We start from the raw sequence: 18,503 nt of genomic DNA on the forward strand, positions 1-18,503 counted from the left end.
CATCCTTTTGGTAACAGAGTAGGCAAAGGCATCCCAGATTGTAGAGAACCCATTGGCTGAATTACTTTGTTAATTGCCCTAAGGTCTGTTACCATTCTCCATTTACCAGATTTCTTTTTAATAACAAATACAGGAGAATTCCAAGGGCTGGTTGATTCTTCAATATGCTGAGCATTTAACTGTTCTTCTACCAGCTCTTCTAAAGCCTGGAGTTTCTCTGTTGTTAAAGGCCATTGCTGGACCCATACAGGCTTGTCTGTTAACCATTTTAAAGGTAGAGCTGTTGGTGTCTTTGGAAGATCGTCAGTTATTGTGCCCTGTTCTTGTATAATATGGATGGCTGGTGACCACTCATTAGAACAATATCTTCTAATATTTCTCTCAGTAACATGTGCTAGTTTATGATTTGTTTCTGAGATTGGAGGGATGTTAATCTGAGTATTCCATTGTTGCAACAAGTCTCGACCCCACAGGTTCATAGTTATGTTAGCCACATATGGTTTTAATTTTCCTCTCTGTCCTTCTGGACCTATACATTCGAGCCATCTTGCACTCTGTTTCACCTGAGATAATGTCCCAATTCCTAATAGTTGAACGTTTACCTCCTGAAGAGGCCAAGTTGGATGCCAAAATTCTGGTGCAATTATGGTAACGTCCGCACCTGTGTCTACCAGACCAGACAACAAAACACCATTTATTTTTATCGTTAATTTTGGTCTTTGTTCATTAATAGAAGTTTGCCAAAAAATTTTCTTTATGTTTTCTCCTGAATTTTCTATTCTCTCTGTTTCATCATTCTGACCAGCATGATTTATTCCAATAGGCATTTGGTTATTTAATCGCTCTCCAGAGCAGGCATTTCCTCTATGGCTGCCGGAAAGGTTTGAACTGGATTTGCACTGGGGGCCTGCCTGAGGCCCCTCTGGGAGTTTCCCGAAGACTGAGGCAAAGGATTACCCTGTCTGTCCTTTGTTGATCTACATTCGTTGGTCCAGTGTTTTCCCTTACCACACCTTCTGCATACTCCAGAAGGAAGGGGCATTCTGTTGCCATTGTTCCTTGAAGAAACATTGTTTCTGGAAATGACCTGTCTACAGTCCCTTTTCAAATGTCCTTGCTTTCCACATCCAAAACATCTAACACTCCTCAAACCTTTTGAAATTACTTCTCCTACCCATGTATCATCATGCTCATCAGCTTCAACATTAATTGTTTCTCTAATCCAATCTTCCATAGGTGCAGATCTTGCCCTTAATGGCCTGATTATTCTTTTGCATGCTGTATTCGAATTCTCAAAGGCCAAAGATTCAATTATTGCCTTACCAGCTTCTGAATCCGAGACCGTTCTCTTTACTGCTGAAGCCAGTCTTTGTAAAAAATCTGTAAAAGACTCTTTTGGGCCTTGCTTCACCTTTGTAAATGACTCAGATTTTTTTCCTGGTTCCTCAACTTTGTCCCATGCATTCAAGGCTGCCGTTCGACATAAAATTAGGGTTTGGACATCATATAAACATTGTGCTTGTGCTGAAGCATATTGGCCTTCGCCCATAAGCTGATCCTGGCAAACTTGTACTCCTTTATCCCTCCATTGTTTTTCTATGTTTTTAGCCTCCTCCTTAAACCAAGTCAGAAATTGAAGTCTCTGGCTGGGTTCCAGAACACCTTGTGCGAGGTCCCGCCAGTCCTGTGGTACTATCCTATTATATGTTGACCAAGTGTTTAACATTTGCTTTACATATGGGGAATGCATGCCATAAGATACTATTGCCTCCTTAAACCTTTTTAAATCCAACATTTCAATTGGAGCCCAAGTATTTTGTGTAGCCATTTGATCAGGCATCTGCTGTACTGTTACAGGATAAATTAAGGGTGACTGTGTGAAAACAGGCTTTCTTTCTGCAACCTTATGATCCCGACTTGAAACAACTTCACTGTTAATTTCTTCTGTCTGAATTTTTACAGGTTTAACAAGTTCTTCTAACGCTGTTATCCTGGCACTTAAATTGACTATCTTTTTAAATATTAAAATGTGGATTATTATAGTGATGAGGTGCATAATTCCACCAATACTAATATTATATAGTTGTTCCATTGCCAGACTGCCTAAAATTTCGAACAAAAACCAATTTTCTTCCAATGTACACATAAAACCCATTTGTTTTTTAATGTGGAAAAAAATTCTCTTTTAGATAGTTTCCTTTAAAATATCTGATATATTATGACTTACCAAATCTGCGTAGAACAGTAGAAATCCGAGGGGATTTTCAAAGCAGCCACCTAGTGTCCCAGGTGTAAATCCAGAGAGAGAGAGAGAGAGAGAGAGAGAGAGAGAGAGAGAGAGAGAGAGAGGGGAAAGAGAGAACGCACAAGAAAGCGTAGCCGGCTAAAGCTTAAATGCAGCCACGTGTTCCCTCTTGTGCCGAGTCAAGGCTTGGGTCTGGCTTCCTTAAGCTCCGACCACGTGCGTTGGCTTTACAGGCAGGGCCCTGTTCGGCAGGGCAGGTCTGAGTTGTTTGTAGCACCGGCTTTAGGCAAGCTGCTCACAGACCTAGGCCCGGGCTAGAAGTTGCTACCCGGACTAGGACGCTAGCAGCTCGGACTAAGAAGCCGATCGCCGCCGGCCACCGTGTGCCGCCGCTGCCGCCGCCGCCGCCGCCGCCGCCGCCGCGGGCTGCCTGCCGCCCTTGCGGGAAAGCGGACCTGCCGCCAAGCCAAGCAGTTTTTAATGGATTCTTGTCACGTTGGGCGCCAGATGTAGATGTAACCAACCGTCTTATTAAATAAGAAACACAGAAACAATGTAAAAGAGAAAGCCGAGAGGTCAGAGCTCAGAGCTAAAATCTCACCCTTCCTCCTGCTGTCCCAGCTTCGCGAAAAGAGACCTACCTCCTGTCGGTTCGTATTTTTAAAGTATGTTGTTCTGCCTTCTCATTGGTTGTAAACCCAAACACATGACTGCCTCGTCACTGTCTGAATGTACAGCCCCCTTGGTCTTAAAGGCATATGTCTCCAATGCTGGCTGTATCCCTGAACACACAGAGATCTTATGGGATTAAAGGCGTGTGCCACCACCGCCACACTCTTGCTATGGCTCTAATAGCTCTGACCCTGAACACACAGATATCTATGGGATTAAAGGCGTGTGCCACCACCGCCACACTCTTGCTATGGCTCTAATAGCTCTGACCCCCAGACAACTTTATTTATTAACATACAATCAAATTAATATTTCAGTACAAATCAAAATAATATTTCAATACAATTAGATTACCACCACAGAACTTGGCCATTGAATTCAGGATGACTTGTGTCGCTGGTAAATAGAAGCAGTAAAAGCTTTCTCCACATCTGGTGGTCTTCCTCTTATCCAGTGGCTCTGCAGAGAGCACAAACACTAGGATCATGAGTGCAGATACTAGGAGCAGAGCCATAGGGCTTGTGAAACCCCCTTGAAAGACACTCACTTAGACTGTACAGAACAGGAAGAGGGAAATTTTCCAGCCTCCTGCAACTTACATTTTCAGTGTAACATAAGCAGGTTGCTGTGAATTCAACAAAGCACCAAAAGTACTGATGGACAATGGATGCAGCTTTCTCAGAGGTGGGGGCATTTGGGTATGGCCATGATGGGGCTTCACGGTATACACTAGAAATAGGAGCTTTCTAGGGATAGGGATGACCTAAGTAGTGATTTGTCTAGGTGGGAAAGCAGGAGATTTGGGAAACCGAATGGGGTGGTTCTTTCCACTAATGGTCCTGGGACAAGGGGAGGGAAAGTTCTGTTGGAACCAGTGAAAGAAGGTACATCAGTAACATACCACAGAATTTGGTCTCTGGTCTGGCATTATAAATGTCAAGTACATCACAGCAGCAGGTTATTCACCATTGGTCCTTTCATATGCATCATCCACATCCTGTGAGCCTTCACTCTACCTTCCATCTTGGCTGTGCCTTTGTGTGACACCTCTCCTGACTCTAGCTGATTCTGTTTTGTCCACAGCCTCATTCAGCACAGCTGTGCAGAAACACAATGAGGCCGATGTACAGCAGAGCCCCTATCTATACTCACTTGTGAATGTTTCTAAATATTATTATTCTTTCTCCTTTTCCCCAAGCCACAGTAATGGTAGTAGAAAGTATTATGTTTCAATCTTACAGTTGAGAAGAGCGGAAACTCAGCAGTCAGGAGACTAAGTGAGTGGCAGAGGGGGTTTACAACGTTCTCACTCATCTTTGTATTCTTGGTGTCTAGTATTCTTCATAGACAAAGCCATAATAAATGGATGTAAGTCATTTGGTCCAGTGCAGGGTTAAACGGCCAGCTGCAAATGCAAGGTCTGTTTGATTCCAGTTCCATAGTGATGAGATTCTGTATGGTTTCGGTTTACTTCAGGTTGATCCTTAACATGGCAAACATCCAAGCAAATACCCTGGAGCTGTGTGAACATGATTAGAGTGAGATAACCCAACTCGGGTGGAGGTAGGGAGTGCAGGCTAGGAGAAGTTCCTGTTCAGTTGGATCAGCTCAGAGAGCTTTCCATCTATCTCTTCCCCTGCTTCTCCTGATAGCCTGGTGGGTGTAGGAAAGTCCTGTGTGTAATTCTTTTCAAGTGCATTGTCAAGGACATTTTCTGGCCCTTGGCTATGGGATTAGACCCTTTTAAAACCCTTGTTAGGAAGGGGGAGGGGAGGAAGAAAGCAAGGTGAAATGTAATTTCCTCTTTAATATAGACTGTCATTTAATCTAATATTATGGAAAATGATTAGATCTTAAAAACCTATAAATTACATTTGACAACTCTCTGGTGTGCCTCTGCCTTCCCTTTTGGCAATTATACATGGCGACAGTGGGTTGTGGCAGCTAGGAACACTCTGAATGCAGGCTGTTTATTGGCTCTTAATGAGAAGTGATTAATCTAAATCACTGTAGGGGTGGATCCTTTGCAGAGCTCTGGAATCACAAGTAGCAGGTGGACCTTTTGACAAATGTGCTTCTGTGTCCCTAACAACAACAAAAGTTAGCGAAGGTATGTGTGGTGGTGTTTCCTTTTCTTGTGTAGAGAGGAAAAGACACAGGCACTCACACACACACACACACACACACACACACACACACACACAGAGAGAGAGAGAGAGAGAGAGAGAGAGAGAGAGAGAGAGAGAGAGAGAGAGAGAGAGAGGAGAGAGAGAGACTGAGAGCAGTCACTGGGGTAAAATAGAAATCTGCAGCCTTTGGATGCTTGTCCATCTGGTAACTTCTGTATTCCCTCTACGGCCTCTTCCCACCTCCCTGGCAGAGACAGCGGCAGCTCCTTGTTATGTCTTTACCTGGAGGGTCCTTTTCCCATTTATTACTGTTATTGTGGTTTTCTCTTTCCTGCTAGTCTGGGGACCACCTGGCATGGGATGATGGATCATTACAGAGAGTACCTGCCTGGCAAAATTGCTACCTCCTCATTCCCCCTACCCTTCTGTTTCACATTGAGAAAGAGAGGAAGCAAACCCATACAATGAAATCATTCTAAAACCCAACATGAAAAAAGGCACATGTACACACTAGTCCACAATGCTGAAAGGATGATCCTTTAGAAATAGGATATGAGTGGGTAGGGCAGGACAGGGGCACCCATGGAGAGTGAGCTGTGTGGCAGGGCATTCTCCTTCCTCCTCCTGCTGCTCTTTCCTGCCTTTGTTTGCACTAACTTCTCATCTTTGCCTAGCTGTGTCCTCTTTCTCCTTCACCATGCCACTGAAACTGAGCACAGCAAGAAGGCTAAAGCTCTTAACTCAGGAGGAAAAGTGGAGTCTGAGCTTGCCTTTTGACCTTGGTGACAAGTTGTAACTTCTAGTAAACTGCTAAGCCTGTGTTTCCTTTGCAGAAGGGGTTGTGCTGGGCAAAGCTAAGGTTTCTTACAGATATTTTAATCTCCAAGACTTGTAAGACAAGTAAGACTTGAGACAAGGGGAAATGCAAGTTCTGGGTGTAATATTTATTGTCAATCAGTGAGCCTTCGCCAGACATTAGTCTAGATTATCAAATAATCATGAATGTCTTTGGATGTGGGAAAGTGCATGGGTAGAAGAGCAGTGTCCATGAGAAGTATGCCGAACACTGGACAGGCTGTGCCTGAATTTGAAGACAGATGCAGGTTAGGAACCAAGAAACACAGCAGTCTCTAAAGCTAGGAGAACAGACTCTACCCAAGACCCTATAAAAAAGGTGTAGACATGGTTGTGGGCACCTTGATTTCTTCCAAACCTTGTTAAACCTCTGTGCTTCAGATACATAAGATATTTAAATTTAATAATTTATGGTTACTAGTTATAACAATAGTAAGAAACCAATACAGGGCCACCATAAACGAAACACTGCCTACCGTAATTCCTGTTTGAAATCCCACCAGTGTGATAAGATTAGATACCGAGGACCTTGAAGTGATAAGTCTTAAAGGAGACACCCCTACAAAAGGGCTTGGCACCCTCTTGGAAGGGACCACAAAGAATCTGATCTTGGATTTTTCAGCCTTGGTAACTCTGAGGAAGGAGTAAAAGTCTACAAGTCTATGTTGTTCTGCTACAGGATTCCAAGCAGACAGAGAGGGGTGAGAATGCCTGCTTGCCTTCCTCACAGAGGAGAGGAGGATTAAAGGAGAGAAGAGCCACAAAATGACTCAAAGAACTTCAAAGGCTCTGGTTCTAGATAGCCAGATCCAAGCAGGAGGGTGTGTGTCACAGGGGTCCTGAGCTGTGATCAGAGAGCACAGACCGAGCAAGAGCTGTAAACGTTCTTTTCTTTTACATGTTTTTGGGGGAGTGAAATGTCTTTCTTCTGTGAGAAGGGATCAGCATTTCCTGGGGTGTCTTATCTCAAGCTGATCCCCACCAGAGTGGAAGGACAGTAGGAAACCCTGGTTCATTACAGCCTGGCTTCTGGTAGGGAATGGTGGAACAAAGGGTGGGTGCAGCATAAGGTGGCCATGGCTTTGGGTTCTTTGTATTCGGCTGTGTGAGGACTTGTAAGCAGTCAAGGAATGCATAGTTGAACTTGGAGAGACTGCGCCTGAACAACCTCTGACCTCATGACCAACTCTAATAAAGCTTTCGGTTACATAGGCTCTCTGAGCATTACCAGGACAGATGATGTTCCAAGCATAAGTACTCACCTCCCTGATTGCTGTCTGTGATAACCAAGAGCTCATTCTATCTCTCCTAAGTCCAATAACCTTTCTAATATCTAGTTACACCCCCCCAATAGCCCAAGCTAGAGGATTCTCATATAAAGAATTAAAGATCCATTGGGAAAACAGGGTAGCAGGTGACTTTATGAAAGCCTTCCTGCCTCCTTTCTTTCTTTTTTTCCCAGCTGTTTATTAGATGAGCCACTAAAGACAGTGCACTAAATAAATACCGTATCAGTGGCTATCTGCAATTCTTAAATTAGTCATAATAGATACTGTGCAATTAATTTCCGTTTACCATCCCCTGTGTGCCCAGATCTTTTCAGCATCTTCTTCCCACACAGCTTCAACAAGATGCTTATAAATGAGGTTTGTTTTGTGGTGGACAATAGACATGCTGGCTGGCATTTTTCCTGTATCGTTTTTGTATCTCCATTGCCTTTCTGATTTGAGGCTTTGAGATAGCGCTTGTAATTCTGAGTTCTCATTGTGACCCTAGACATATGTGGTAGCAAGATGGATGCCTGAAACAGCAGACACCTTGGACTTGTTAATTTAACTGATCCGCCTTTTCTCAAAGCCAAATGCACCCAAACCCCCATCCATGTCTGCAACAGAGTTGTGCTGAGTGCATGCATTCTGTCCAGACGGACTCATTCCTCGGACTCTCAGCCTGAATCCAGGAACTTGCACCATGGCTTGTAGCTTCCTTTTATGCAACTGACCAACAAAAAACCCTATAACAAACTACAGTAAAATATCAAACATAAACAAAGTTACTTCTGAACCAATTCTGTCTCCTTTTCATTTTTTTTCTTTCAAATTGTAGGAAATTTTCTTCTCCCCTGAGGTTAGACTTGCTTTTAATAAATATTGGAAATAAACATCTTGCTTAGAGATAATGTGACTAGGAATCTATCCACTCCTCCATGTCAGCCTTGTACAGGAGAGGAGTAGATGGGACCATTACATGCCATTTAATGCAAGTGGGCCTAATCCTACCTGGACTAGTAGAGACAACAGCTCTCGCTAAAGCTTTCTGAGGATTAATGGAGCTGGAACTGGTTTCCATGCCCAGAACAAGGATACATCAGAAATACCCAGCTTTGGGCTTTTTGATAGGTGAGTGGTATGAGCAAAGAACATCAGAATAAGCATGGTGGTTTGTAAAAACTCACAGGAGCCTGCTCATCTACAACTAGTGGGCAAGATGGAAAATAGCCAACTGACTTGGGAAAGGTCTGGCATGTCACTGGGGTTTTCATAACAGGTAGATGGTATTGGAGCCTTTTGGAGAGAGCGAATGGCACAGTTAGAGCTGGACTTGCATGGGGTAGGCAGGGAAGTTTGGAAAGCTAGAGGTCAAAGTGGAAGTACCTGGGTCCAGGAGAGAGACCAGAAGCATCACTCTCTGAATAGTGAGGTGACTGGCACTGTATACATGGGGGCTCTCTTTCCACATCCTCCTCATGTCACAACTACCCTGCACTGTGAGCAGTATGTGTTCATGACATTGGCTGATAGCAAGCAAGAAAGCATAGCACAATATTGTTTACAGGGGAGACAGAGTTAGGGTGTGTGTGTGTGTGTGTGTGTGTGTGTGTGTGTATGTATGTGTGTGTGTGTATGTGTGTGTGTGTGTGTGTGTACAATTTCAGAAAATAAAATAAAATAGTCATGATCTTACTGCACAGGGATAACTGCACTTAACCTGGGCATGTTTTTCATTAAGTGATTTATACAGATACACTGACATGAAGTGTAATTTTAAAACTGAGATTCTGTTTCACATATGACCAGTCTGTTTTTCATGCACATTTTGAACATGGTTATTTTCCATGTGCCATAAAACTGAATTCATGTTTAATAGCCATGTAATATTCCATTAAGTGGATTTAGTATACTTTATTTAATCATACTCCTATCAAATATTTGGGTCATTTCTAATTCTATATCATTATAAATAACATGAGATGGACATACAGGTGCATAAACCTTTTTTGGGTCTCTGATGGTTTCCTTGGACAGAATCCTAGAACAGAATTTTCAAGGTCAAAGAAAAGAATATTTATGAGATGAGTTCCATACAGGGTGATCAGGCCAACTTACACTAGAATCACCACTGCCCATCTGCACAGTTCACTCTCAACACTTGTTGTGGTCACTAATATACTCTTCGATGCTAATTTTAATGGTTGCCTCTCTGTAGTTATTTCCCCTCATCTGAGGGGATAGTGTTGCAATCCACCACCACCCCCGCCCCCACACACAGTGGAAGCCTGATGGTAACAAAGCCTATATACTATTTGTTTTATTTTTGCGAGTATATTTTAAATCAATTTTAATGTTTACATACAAACTAGTGGGTCATGGCATGTTCATATACATAACTTATTATTTTTATACTTATATAACCACATATTCTTAGTCTTAGGATAAAGTTCAGTTTATAAATTAAGCACAGTAAGAGACTGTTAATAACCAATGATTCAGTATTGCAACTACATAGTGTCTGCTTTCGGGCTGTGATTAAGTAAAATAGTGATGAGATAAACAAAAGTATCAAAATGTCTAGGCAGTTGATCTGCTAGCTGTGATTACCATATGAATAATGAGTGTGTGGAGATATGCATATATAGAAATACACATATGTATGTTTAGATATATAGATATACATATATACATACACAACACACACACACACACACACACACACACACACACACTCACACATCCACAGTGTGGATACTCTGGACAAAGATGGCTCACATGTTGGCTAGAATGGAGTCAGACAACATGAGATTTTACCAGACTGTTCAGAATGGTGTGCTTTTATTTCTGGAATTTTCCATCTAAAGTTTTTGGATTGCCACTGACCACAGACAACTGAAGCCATGGGAAGTACAACTGAGGAAAAAGGGAGACTGAGGATTGATAGACTCACATTTTTAAGACTTTTAGCTGCATTTGATGCAATTGAACACCATCTTGCCATGTGCTTTATTTTTCTTTAGGTGCAAGAATGCCCCATTCTTTGAGTTTTCTCCTTAGAAACCCCCTCCTTAACTACTTTTTGTGTCTCACAATTTCTTTGCTCTATAAGCAGTGGTCCATAACTCCCTTTTCTATTTAGACTCATCTCTGCTTGCTGCCATGGTGACTGCAGATATCACTGTCTGGTCCTGTTCAGATGCAGCTGCCATGGTGACTGCAGATGCACACTGCTCGGTTCTGTTCAGATGCAGATACCCTGAGGTCATTTCTGCAGGCCAGCCTACTCTCCTGAAGATGATCCTTGTGCATCCTCTAATACCCCATCTGAATGTGAATTAGACATATCAAACCAACTCCATCTTATCAAAGTCTTAAATCTAGTCCTCCCATGCTTTTCTATCTCAAAAGTGTTAATTCCATCTCTATTTTTCTCTTTCATTTTTCTTCAGGTTCAAAAATTCACCAATCTGGACTATTTCCAATACTTAGTTATTATAAGTAAAACCAAGATGTGTGTAGAGGTTCAGAACCTTTTGGTGTGTCGTGTTCCTTTCTTGGACACCACACATATTGGCTGCAAGCAGACTACTTGGGATTTTTCATTCATCATGTACCCACATTTCATCATTTTGCACTCCATCATGGTCCAGAGCCCCTTTCCATTCACTCTGGCTTCTTTACTCTTCCCCTGGTATTGCCCCCCACCAGCAGCTCTCTGATCAACATGGCGCCCAGAGTGAAGGGATTAAAACACACAGGCTTTATTTTTTAAATATGTATTATATTTATTTATTTTATGTGTGCTTGTGTGCTAAGGGGACACTTGCCATGGTGTGCAGGTAGAGGCTAGTGGTAACTTTCAGCTCTCAGCTCTCTCATTTGACTTTGGGTTCTGAGGACTGAACTCAAGTCCTTAGGATCATGTAGCAAGTACTTTGAGCTACTGAGTTATCTCTTCATTTTTTTTCCTTGACTTGATTTAGTGATTGGTGTGCTGTTAAGTGATGCTTATGTTAAATCCTATAGGACAAGTAGAGAGTGAAAATTAGGCTTAATACACTTACACTATGTTGGGGTAGAAATTGGAGAGTTGCAATCTTGGCAAATAAAACTTGTACAGTGGTAACAGATAAAAGAGCATATGTGTAAGCGTAAGTATATGCTGATGTCTTGTCTTTAAAATTTATTTCTAGTTTGTATAGTTTAGTCATAATTCAACATAAACACATATATCAACAACTCTCAACACAATTCCTCAACAGTGGCACTACTAACATTCAATGATTGATGTTTTGTGTCAGATAATCTTTATTATAAGTGTTCTGTGCATTGTCACATGGTTAGTAGTATCCCTGATCTCCACTAGCCAGATGTCAGAAACTTCTCTAAGCCCAGCTGTGGCAATTGAAATACCTGCACACACTGCTCTCCTTATCTCTGTATGGAGAATTACCATTGAAGGCTGGACAAGAAGAGTCAGAGAAGGAGAGTATCTGCATAGAATCTGCTTGTGTGGATGTCTATTCTCAGCAACATATCAGTTACATTAGTGTGCTTGGGGTCAGTTATGCTACCATCTCACTTACACTCTTTGCAAGTCTACATTGATATTATTGCTTTTCCTTATTGATCACCAATGCACTCGATGTCTACCATTAGGAGTCAGTTGCATAGTAAATTGTAGCGTCCTTCTTTTTCTATTCAGAGAGTAGTCTGCTTACTTCTGTTCTGAGACTCTTCTTAGAACACTGAGCAGAGTTTGTTTCCTGGATTTGGGGAACATCAGGGCAGAATGGGAGACAGAAATGTTTAGCTTCCACTTTTTCCCATCAGTTGTATAAAAGGGAAATGACTAGGTAATTGAATGGCAGCATTCATCAATGCTATTGTTAGACTCAGCCAGCAGCTTGATTCCTGTCTTCCACCTGCATCATTTACAATTTGGAATGCACACTTAGTATAGCCAGAAGTTTTCCTGTGTCCTGGAGCCATGTGGTCCCAAATAAACAACAGAGGCTTATTATTAATTACAAACTGTTTGGCCTATGGCTCAGGCTTATTGCTAGCTAGCTCTGACATCTTAAATTAACCCATTTCTACTAATCTATATTTTGCCACGTGACTGTGGCATTACTGGTCTGCTGGCATCTTATTGTTAGGCAGCTGGAGGGTGTCTGCCCTGACTTGGCCCTTCTCCCTGTTTCTCTCCTTGGATTTCCAGGCTGACTCTTATTCTGCCTTGTCATAGGCCAAAGCAGCTTTATTTATTCGCCAGTGGGAGCAACATATATTCACAGCATACAGAAAGACTGTCTCACAGCACACTTATAGCCATTGCTATTCAACTTTTTCCATGTTTTCCTGTAAAAGGCATTATAAACAAGACGGGAAAGATATTGTAGCATTTGTGAGTTGGTGAGTGCCAAAGCTTGACTATCACTAATCTGAAGCCCAGGCAATTCATTTACAATGGATGGTCCAATCCCTAGAGAAGCCTAAGACTGCCACCCATTAGACATTGGTAGGTTTCAAGCCACCATGGGCTGTACCCCCCACAGAGGTGAGATGAGATTGGCCCTTCAAAGCAACAATTTTATTGAGTAAATTGACAGCTGGCTGGTTTCCATTCATAGCAGAAGCAATGTTGCCATTTGCTTTTGCTAATAGTGCATGTACAGTTTTTAGCAAGCATGTAAAATGTGCATAACTTAATGTCAAATCCAATATGTGCTGTTTTTCTCCCCGATTCTTCTATATTTTTTAGTTATGACACACACACACACACAGACACACACACACCCCACAGAGATAAAGAGAAAGCTTTACCTTCTTAACAAAAGTCTAAGACTGTCACCCATACAGCATTGTATAGTGCAATATTGTTAATATATACACACTACTGCTCCGCAGATCTCTAGAATTTTCCACCTTATAGAACTTTTACACATTGGAAGGCAACAACCTTGTTCCTCCCCCTCTTCCCCCTTTATTTGTATCTGTACAGAGCTGTTGCCTCGGATCACTTCAGTCACATCTAGTCTCCTCTTGCTCCCTTCTGGTCTTAGTTGTACAGTTATCACAGGTTATTTAAATATAAAGATGCTGTGTATTTGGTGGCTATGTGCCTTGCAGTATGCTAGGCTCCTTTATGCTTATCTCATTTAATCCTGTAATTAACACTCTGATTATTAATATTTCCTCCTCCTGGAGATGACAAAGGTGGAAAAATTGAGTAACTTCCTCATGTGTTCATGTGCGGTTGCATTCAAGACATCAATCAATCCCATTAATAATTCACTAACCTACCTCTGCCCATTCTCCAACATCCACTGTGCATTTGTTTTTGTTTTTAGACAGGGTTTCATGTGGCCCAGGCTGACCTCAATCACTCTGTAATTGAGAATGACCTTGAACTCCTGATCCTCCAGCCTCTGTATTCTAAGTGGTGGATTATAGGAATGAACCACCATGCCCAGCTCCCCAGTGCAGATTTTATGTAAGAACAAGATGGATAACAACTTAAAGCAGAAGGAAGCAAAAGCAAAGCAAGACACAACACCACCCTCCATCAAGACCCCTGTCCCTTTCACGTTGTCAAAATCATGCAAACACAGAATGCACAAACATCTCAACAGCCCTCACTGCAGCTTGTACACCTGCACACTAACAACTACAAACCAAAAAGGCAAAGAGCCTAAGCTCTTTTGCTTCTGCAGAGACAATCTCTCTTACCTTTACTAAGAGTCTCATGGCTAGTCCATAAATGCCTAGCAACAGATTATTTAATTTGGATGCTGTTACAAATTCCTCTGAGGAATGATGCATACTTGCAATTTGCCAGGACCATTTCCACTTCTTGTACCCTTTTCATTGCATCACTTAATGCTTTGACCCCATAGAACATTGGATGGAAATTCTCACTTAACAATAAAATTTGTGTGACATGAAATTATTTTCTCTATATATTTGGCATAATAATGTATAAGACATAGTTTAACATAAGGCTTAATTTGGGACACAGCATTTTTCGTCTTATGTTAATATTATGTTCTCATTTTTTTTTCAGTACCAACATATAACATTGCACTTTTTTCTTGATTCTTTTTAATTGAGTTCTTGCCCTCCAGGTCAGAGATAGAAAGTGAGTTCTAGAAGTAAGGGGTTTCTTAAAGCTGTGTTTATTTCATCAGTGAATTTCTTAGACATGTTTTAAGAAAACATGATGATTCTATGTGTTTGTTCTGTGTAGCTGGCAGGATTACAATAGTTCAGGGAGTAATGAAGAAATTTCTTTCCTTCTGAACCTTAGTTTCCTTATGTGTAAAAGGCAAATAACCATACTGACATCATGGGATTTATATGGGCTTTGGATAAAATATCAGGTGAAATTCCTAGCACCAGTTAAAAATGTAGGTTTGTATTTCCCCTTTCTTTCATTCTCAGAAAACAGGCTCGAGACATCTGAGCTATGAAAGAGACATAGCTACTGATATCCAAGTATATAAATGGTTTTCCGAAGAGAATGTCAGAGGAAGGTTGCAATAAAAATGTGCTCTTGCAAACAGAAGCTCCATAAAACCACCATACATTGTCAATATGCCTTTTATATGTACATTGATTTCTATAGCTAGACACTCTACCACTGAGCTATACCTCCTAAATTCATTTCTGTATGTATACACATATGTGTATGCAGGATCTGTGCATGTGTTAGTGTTGGTGTGTACACTTCTGTGTATGTATATAGTATGAGTATGTATGCAAACATGAGCATACACAGAAAGAGACAAAGAGAGGAAGAGAATTCATTGTACAAGGTATCTGATGGCAAACTTTATACAGAATATTGTAACTCATGGGGTATAAAATAAAGTCCATTCAGGATGGTGACCTTATCTTCTAATTAAAATCATAGCATGGAGTTTTTGATTCCTACCTAAAATAAGCAGTTTAATTTTTCTGAACCAAGGAAAATAGTTTCCTTGCACACTTCATAAACAACCCATTGGTTAGATATAGTGTGATATGATGAGACTAGTTATGAAGTCATCATTCTTACTCAGTTACCTATTTTCTCCAACTCTACAAGCACTGCAGATATCTCCTCTAATGTCTTCTTAAGGCAGCTCAGTGCCTTCACCAGGGTCCCTTCTCCCTTTAGAATTCCCAAGAGGAAGAGACTGTTGTGTGACTACTAGTCCATACAAAAGCTTCGCCCTGGATTTTCACACACCAATGAAAAAGTTATTGAACTGTATCCATTAAAAAAAAAAAACAAAGTTGTGATAACTAATGATGACTTATCGCAATTGTGTCAAAACAAATATTTGAGAAAAAGCACAAGCTTATTTTGGAAGCTGGGAAGGGACAAAAGAGAAAAAGAATTGTGAATCTCAGAAGTTAAAAGGTCCCTTTAAAAACTTGCTTTTAAAAATCATGCTAGTTAATAGTTTTATTTTACAAAGTACAGACAAGGGTTATTTTTGTTTGTTTGTTTTTTCTTAATTTTGTATTTCAGTCCACATGGTTTATACCATGTGGTAACATTAGCCTGAAAAATGTTTGGCAGTACCCCTCAAATTGTTAGAATTTTAGTAGGGAATAGATACACTTGCTCATTCAGTCTCTTTGCAAGCAATAACAACTCTTAGAAGTTTTTGGCTGAGTCATTTTTCTTACTAATAATCATCACAACAATCAGAGAGAAAATAGATTCGATGTTGGGATTCAACAGAAGTCAATTCACAAGGCAGGGTTAGAGGTATGTCTCACTAGTTAGAAGACCATGTAAAAGCCCGGCCTGGCTGCACATGCCTGGTAACTGCAGTGTTGGGAAAGGGGACACAGGAGGATTCTGGAAGTTCACTGGCCAGTCAGCCTATCCAAAATAGTGAGATTTCTGTTTAATGAGCAGCCCTGTTTCAAGATATGGAAAACAATACAAGGGGTACTAAATGTCTGTCCTCTGTATAAAAGTGACTAGGCATACCCTCCAGGTATACATAACGCGCGCGCGCGCGCGCGCGCGCGCACACACACACACACACACACACACACACACATGCATGCACATATGCATGCACATATGAACCACAGCAAAAGACAAGACTGAATTTAGGAGGTGAATGAGAAAATAGAGCTAAGGATCAGTGTTGGCACGCTGCTTCTTATGGATGGCTGTGGAAATACTGACTGAGCTGAGAGTGGTGGGGCCTCAGGTACCACTTTGGGGTATTTTGTATTCTAGGTATTTCTGGAATATCACAACAGAAAACTGTGGATAGCAGAGTTTACAGTCCTGAAACTAAGATCAAGTCTGGGATGAGTGATGCTCATTTGGAGACTTAATGTATGAGTGTCCTAAGAAGATGACTGCTGAAAACAAAAGGAAAGAAATAGAAAGTGAAAGTAGTCAGTGAGTAAGAGAGAGTCAAAATGAAAGGCTGATGAATCACCTCATGATCACAGTCAAAGGAAAAATCAAGCAAAGTCCAATATCCAAAAGATAAGAAGGAAAAGCATATGAGTGTGGTGTTCCAAAAAGAGATTGCTTGAGGAAGGATAGAGAAAGTTACCAGTACTACAGAGTGTCACTGTCTGTCTAGTAGGTTTAAGCATTAGAAAGGCAATCATTTCTTAGTGGAGTAAGTGCCATTAAAGCACTATGGGTAGGAGCTGAGCTACACTGAACAGAATACTAAATAGTAGTCCTAACAATGCCTTGTCAAGAGCATAACTTATATTTCTGGTTGTGAGCCTAGCCTTTAAAGGCTGAGCCATCTCTGTATAAGTTGAGCTAGTTGGAACAGTGCTAGAGAGGTTACCCTGGTATTGAGGATGAGGGAGAGCTGGTACACTCACCAACTCAGCAACCACCCAGACCCAGACCCAGGGCTACAAGTTTGCCCTTCCCAACATCCAGCATATCTATGGGCTGTTGGAGCACATGAAGGGGCTGGTCCAGCAAACCCAAAGTTGCAGGATCTCCAGGACACAGGACAACAGGATATCCAAGACGAGTCCAAGTGAGGGCCTAGTATGGATAGTGTAGCAAAAACCAGAGGCCTTGAACCAGATCAATGACTTATTGAAATAATCACTTGCAAGTAACATGTATGACCTGTAGGGTATATATTGTGTGACTCACTTTGTCACACTATACCTTTCATGATGATATTTTTCTTTCCTTTTTTCCTTTTCTTTTAAATGTTATTTTAACATGGAGGAGGGAGGGTTTACAAGGGCAGAGGGTGGATGTGAAGGGGCAGGGAGCTGAGTAGGATCAAGATGCATGGTGTGAAATCCATAAGAATTAATAAAAAGTTGAAATAGAAAACAAAAAACACAAACAAACCAAAAAGGAGCATAACTTATACCATGAGTTTAAAGGCACTTTGGGTAGCATCGACTCAAGTTAATATTGAAAAACCCAAGATGTCCACAGTTTTAAGTGCTTTCACATGCCACAATTCATATAAAACTGTTAACATGCCAACTTGCCCTTTCTGATTATGCCAAAGCCTTTGGATCATCCTGTTTCTGTCTACTTGGTTTGGGTGTCAACTCGAGCACAGTAGTATTTTCTAAAGGACCTCTGTGGCTTTGTGCTTTGGGAAATTTCTCTAACAATGGTATCATTGACACACTTTTTAAATCATAGTTCAGAATGAGCAGAACAAAATGTAAGATCTTAGGAGGGGAGTGTCTTTCCCATGTCTAAAGAAACACATTGAAAGTGAGTTAAAAACTGAGGAGGGAGGACCATCTTATGTATGTATCACTTCAAAGATAATAGTAGTATGAAATGAAAGCTCCTTTTGTATGTAGAACTAGACTTACACCCCCTTTTCAGCTCAGTAAATCTGGGGAAAATAGAACAGTGTGTATTATTTATGTTCATTCCACCCTACTAATTCTATCTTTATTTTCTCCTCTGTTTTCATTAGATCATGCTTCTTAGTGATCCTGAAATGGAGAGCAGTATATTGATCAGCTCAGACGAAGGGGCAACTTACCAGAAGTATCGGCTCACATTCTACATCCAGAGCCTGCTCTTCCATCCCAAGCAGGAGGACTGGGTGCTGGCCTACAGCTTGGATCAAAAGGTGAACCAGCACTGCTTATGTTTATAAGTTGTCGCCTGGGTCCTTCTCTGTGAAAAGCACTTGTTTGCTCAGCTCAGATTTTGGAGAGAATTGGTAACATTTCATTATTTCAATCATGTTGGTTTTTATCTTCAGTAATGAACTTTACTTTCTTACCCTTTAGTATCAAAATATATACAGGAGCAGGTGTGTGTCTGTGTTCATACATATGTGTATATACTGTATT

General features: G+C 41.1%; 1 protein-coding gene across 1 annotated transcript in view; it reads left to right on the forward strand.

Annotated features, from left to right (window-relative positions):
• Sorcs3 (sortilin related VPS10 domain containing receptor 3) overlaps positions 1–18,503 on the forward strand; it is a 627,324-nt gene that overhangs the window by 322,289 nt on the left and 286,532 nt on the right. Inside the window, exon 4 of the mRNA XM_006983301.4 lies at positions 18,119–18,277. Coding sequence (XP_006983363.1) covers positions 18,119–18,277 — 159 coding nt within the window. The remainder of the gene's footprint in view (positions 1–18,118; positions 18,278–18,503) is intronic.

The sequence above is a fragment of the Peromyscus maniculatus genome, chromosome 1 (genome assembly GCF_049852395.1).
Source record: "Peromyscus maniculatus bairdii isolate BWxNUB_F1_BW_parent chromosome 1, HU_Pman_BW_mat_3.1, whole genome shotgun sequence".
NCBI classification, from domain to species: domain Eukaryota; kingdom Metazoa; phylum Chordata; class Mammalia; order Rodentia; family Cricetidae; genus Peromyscus; species Peromyscus maniculatus.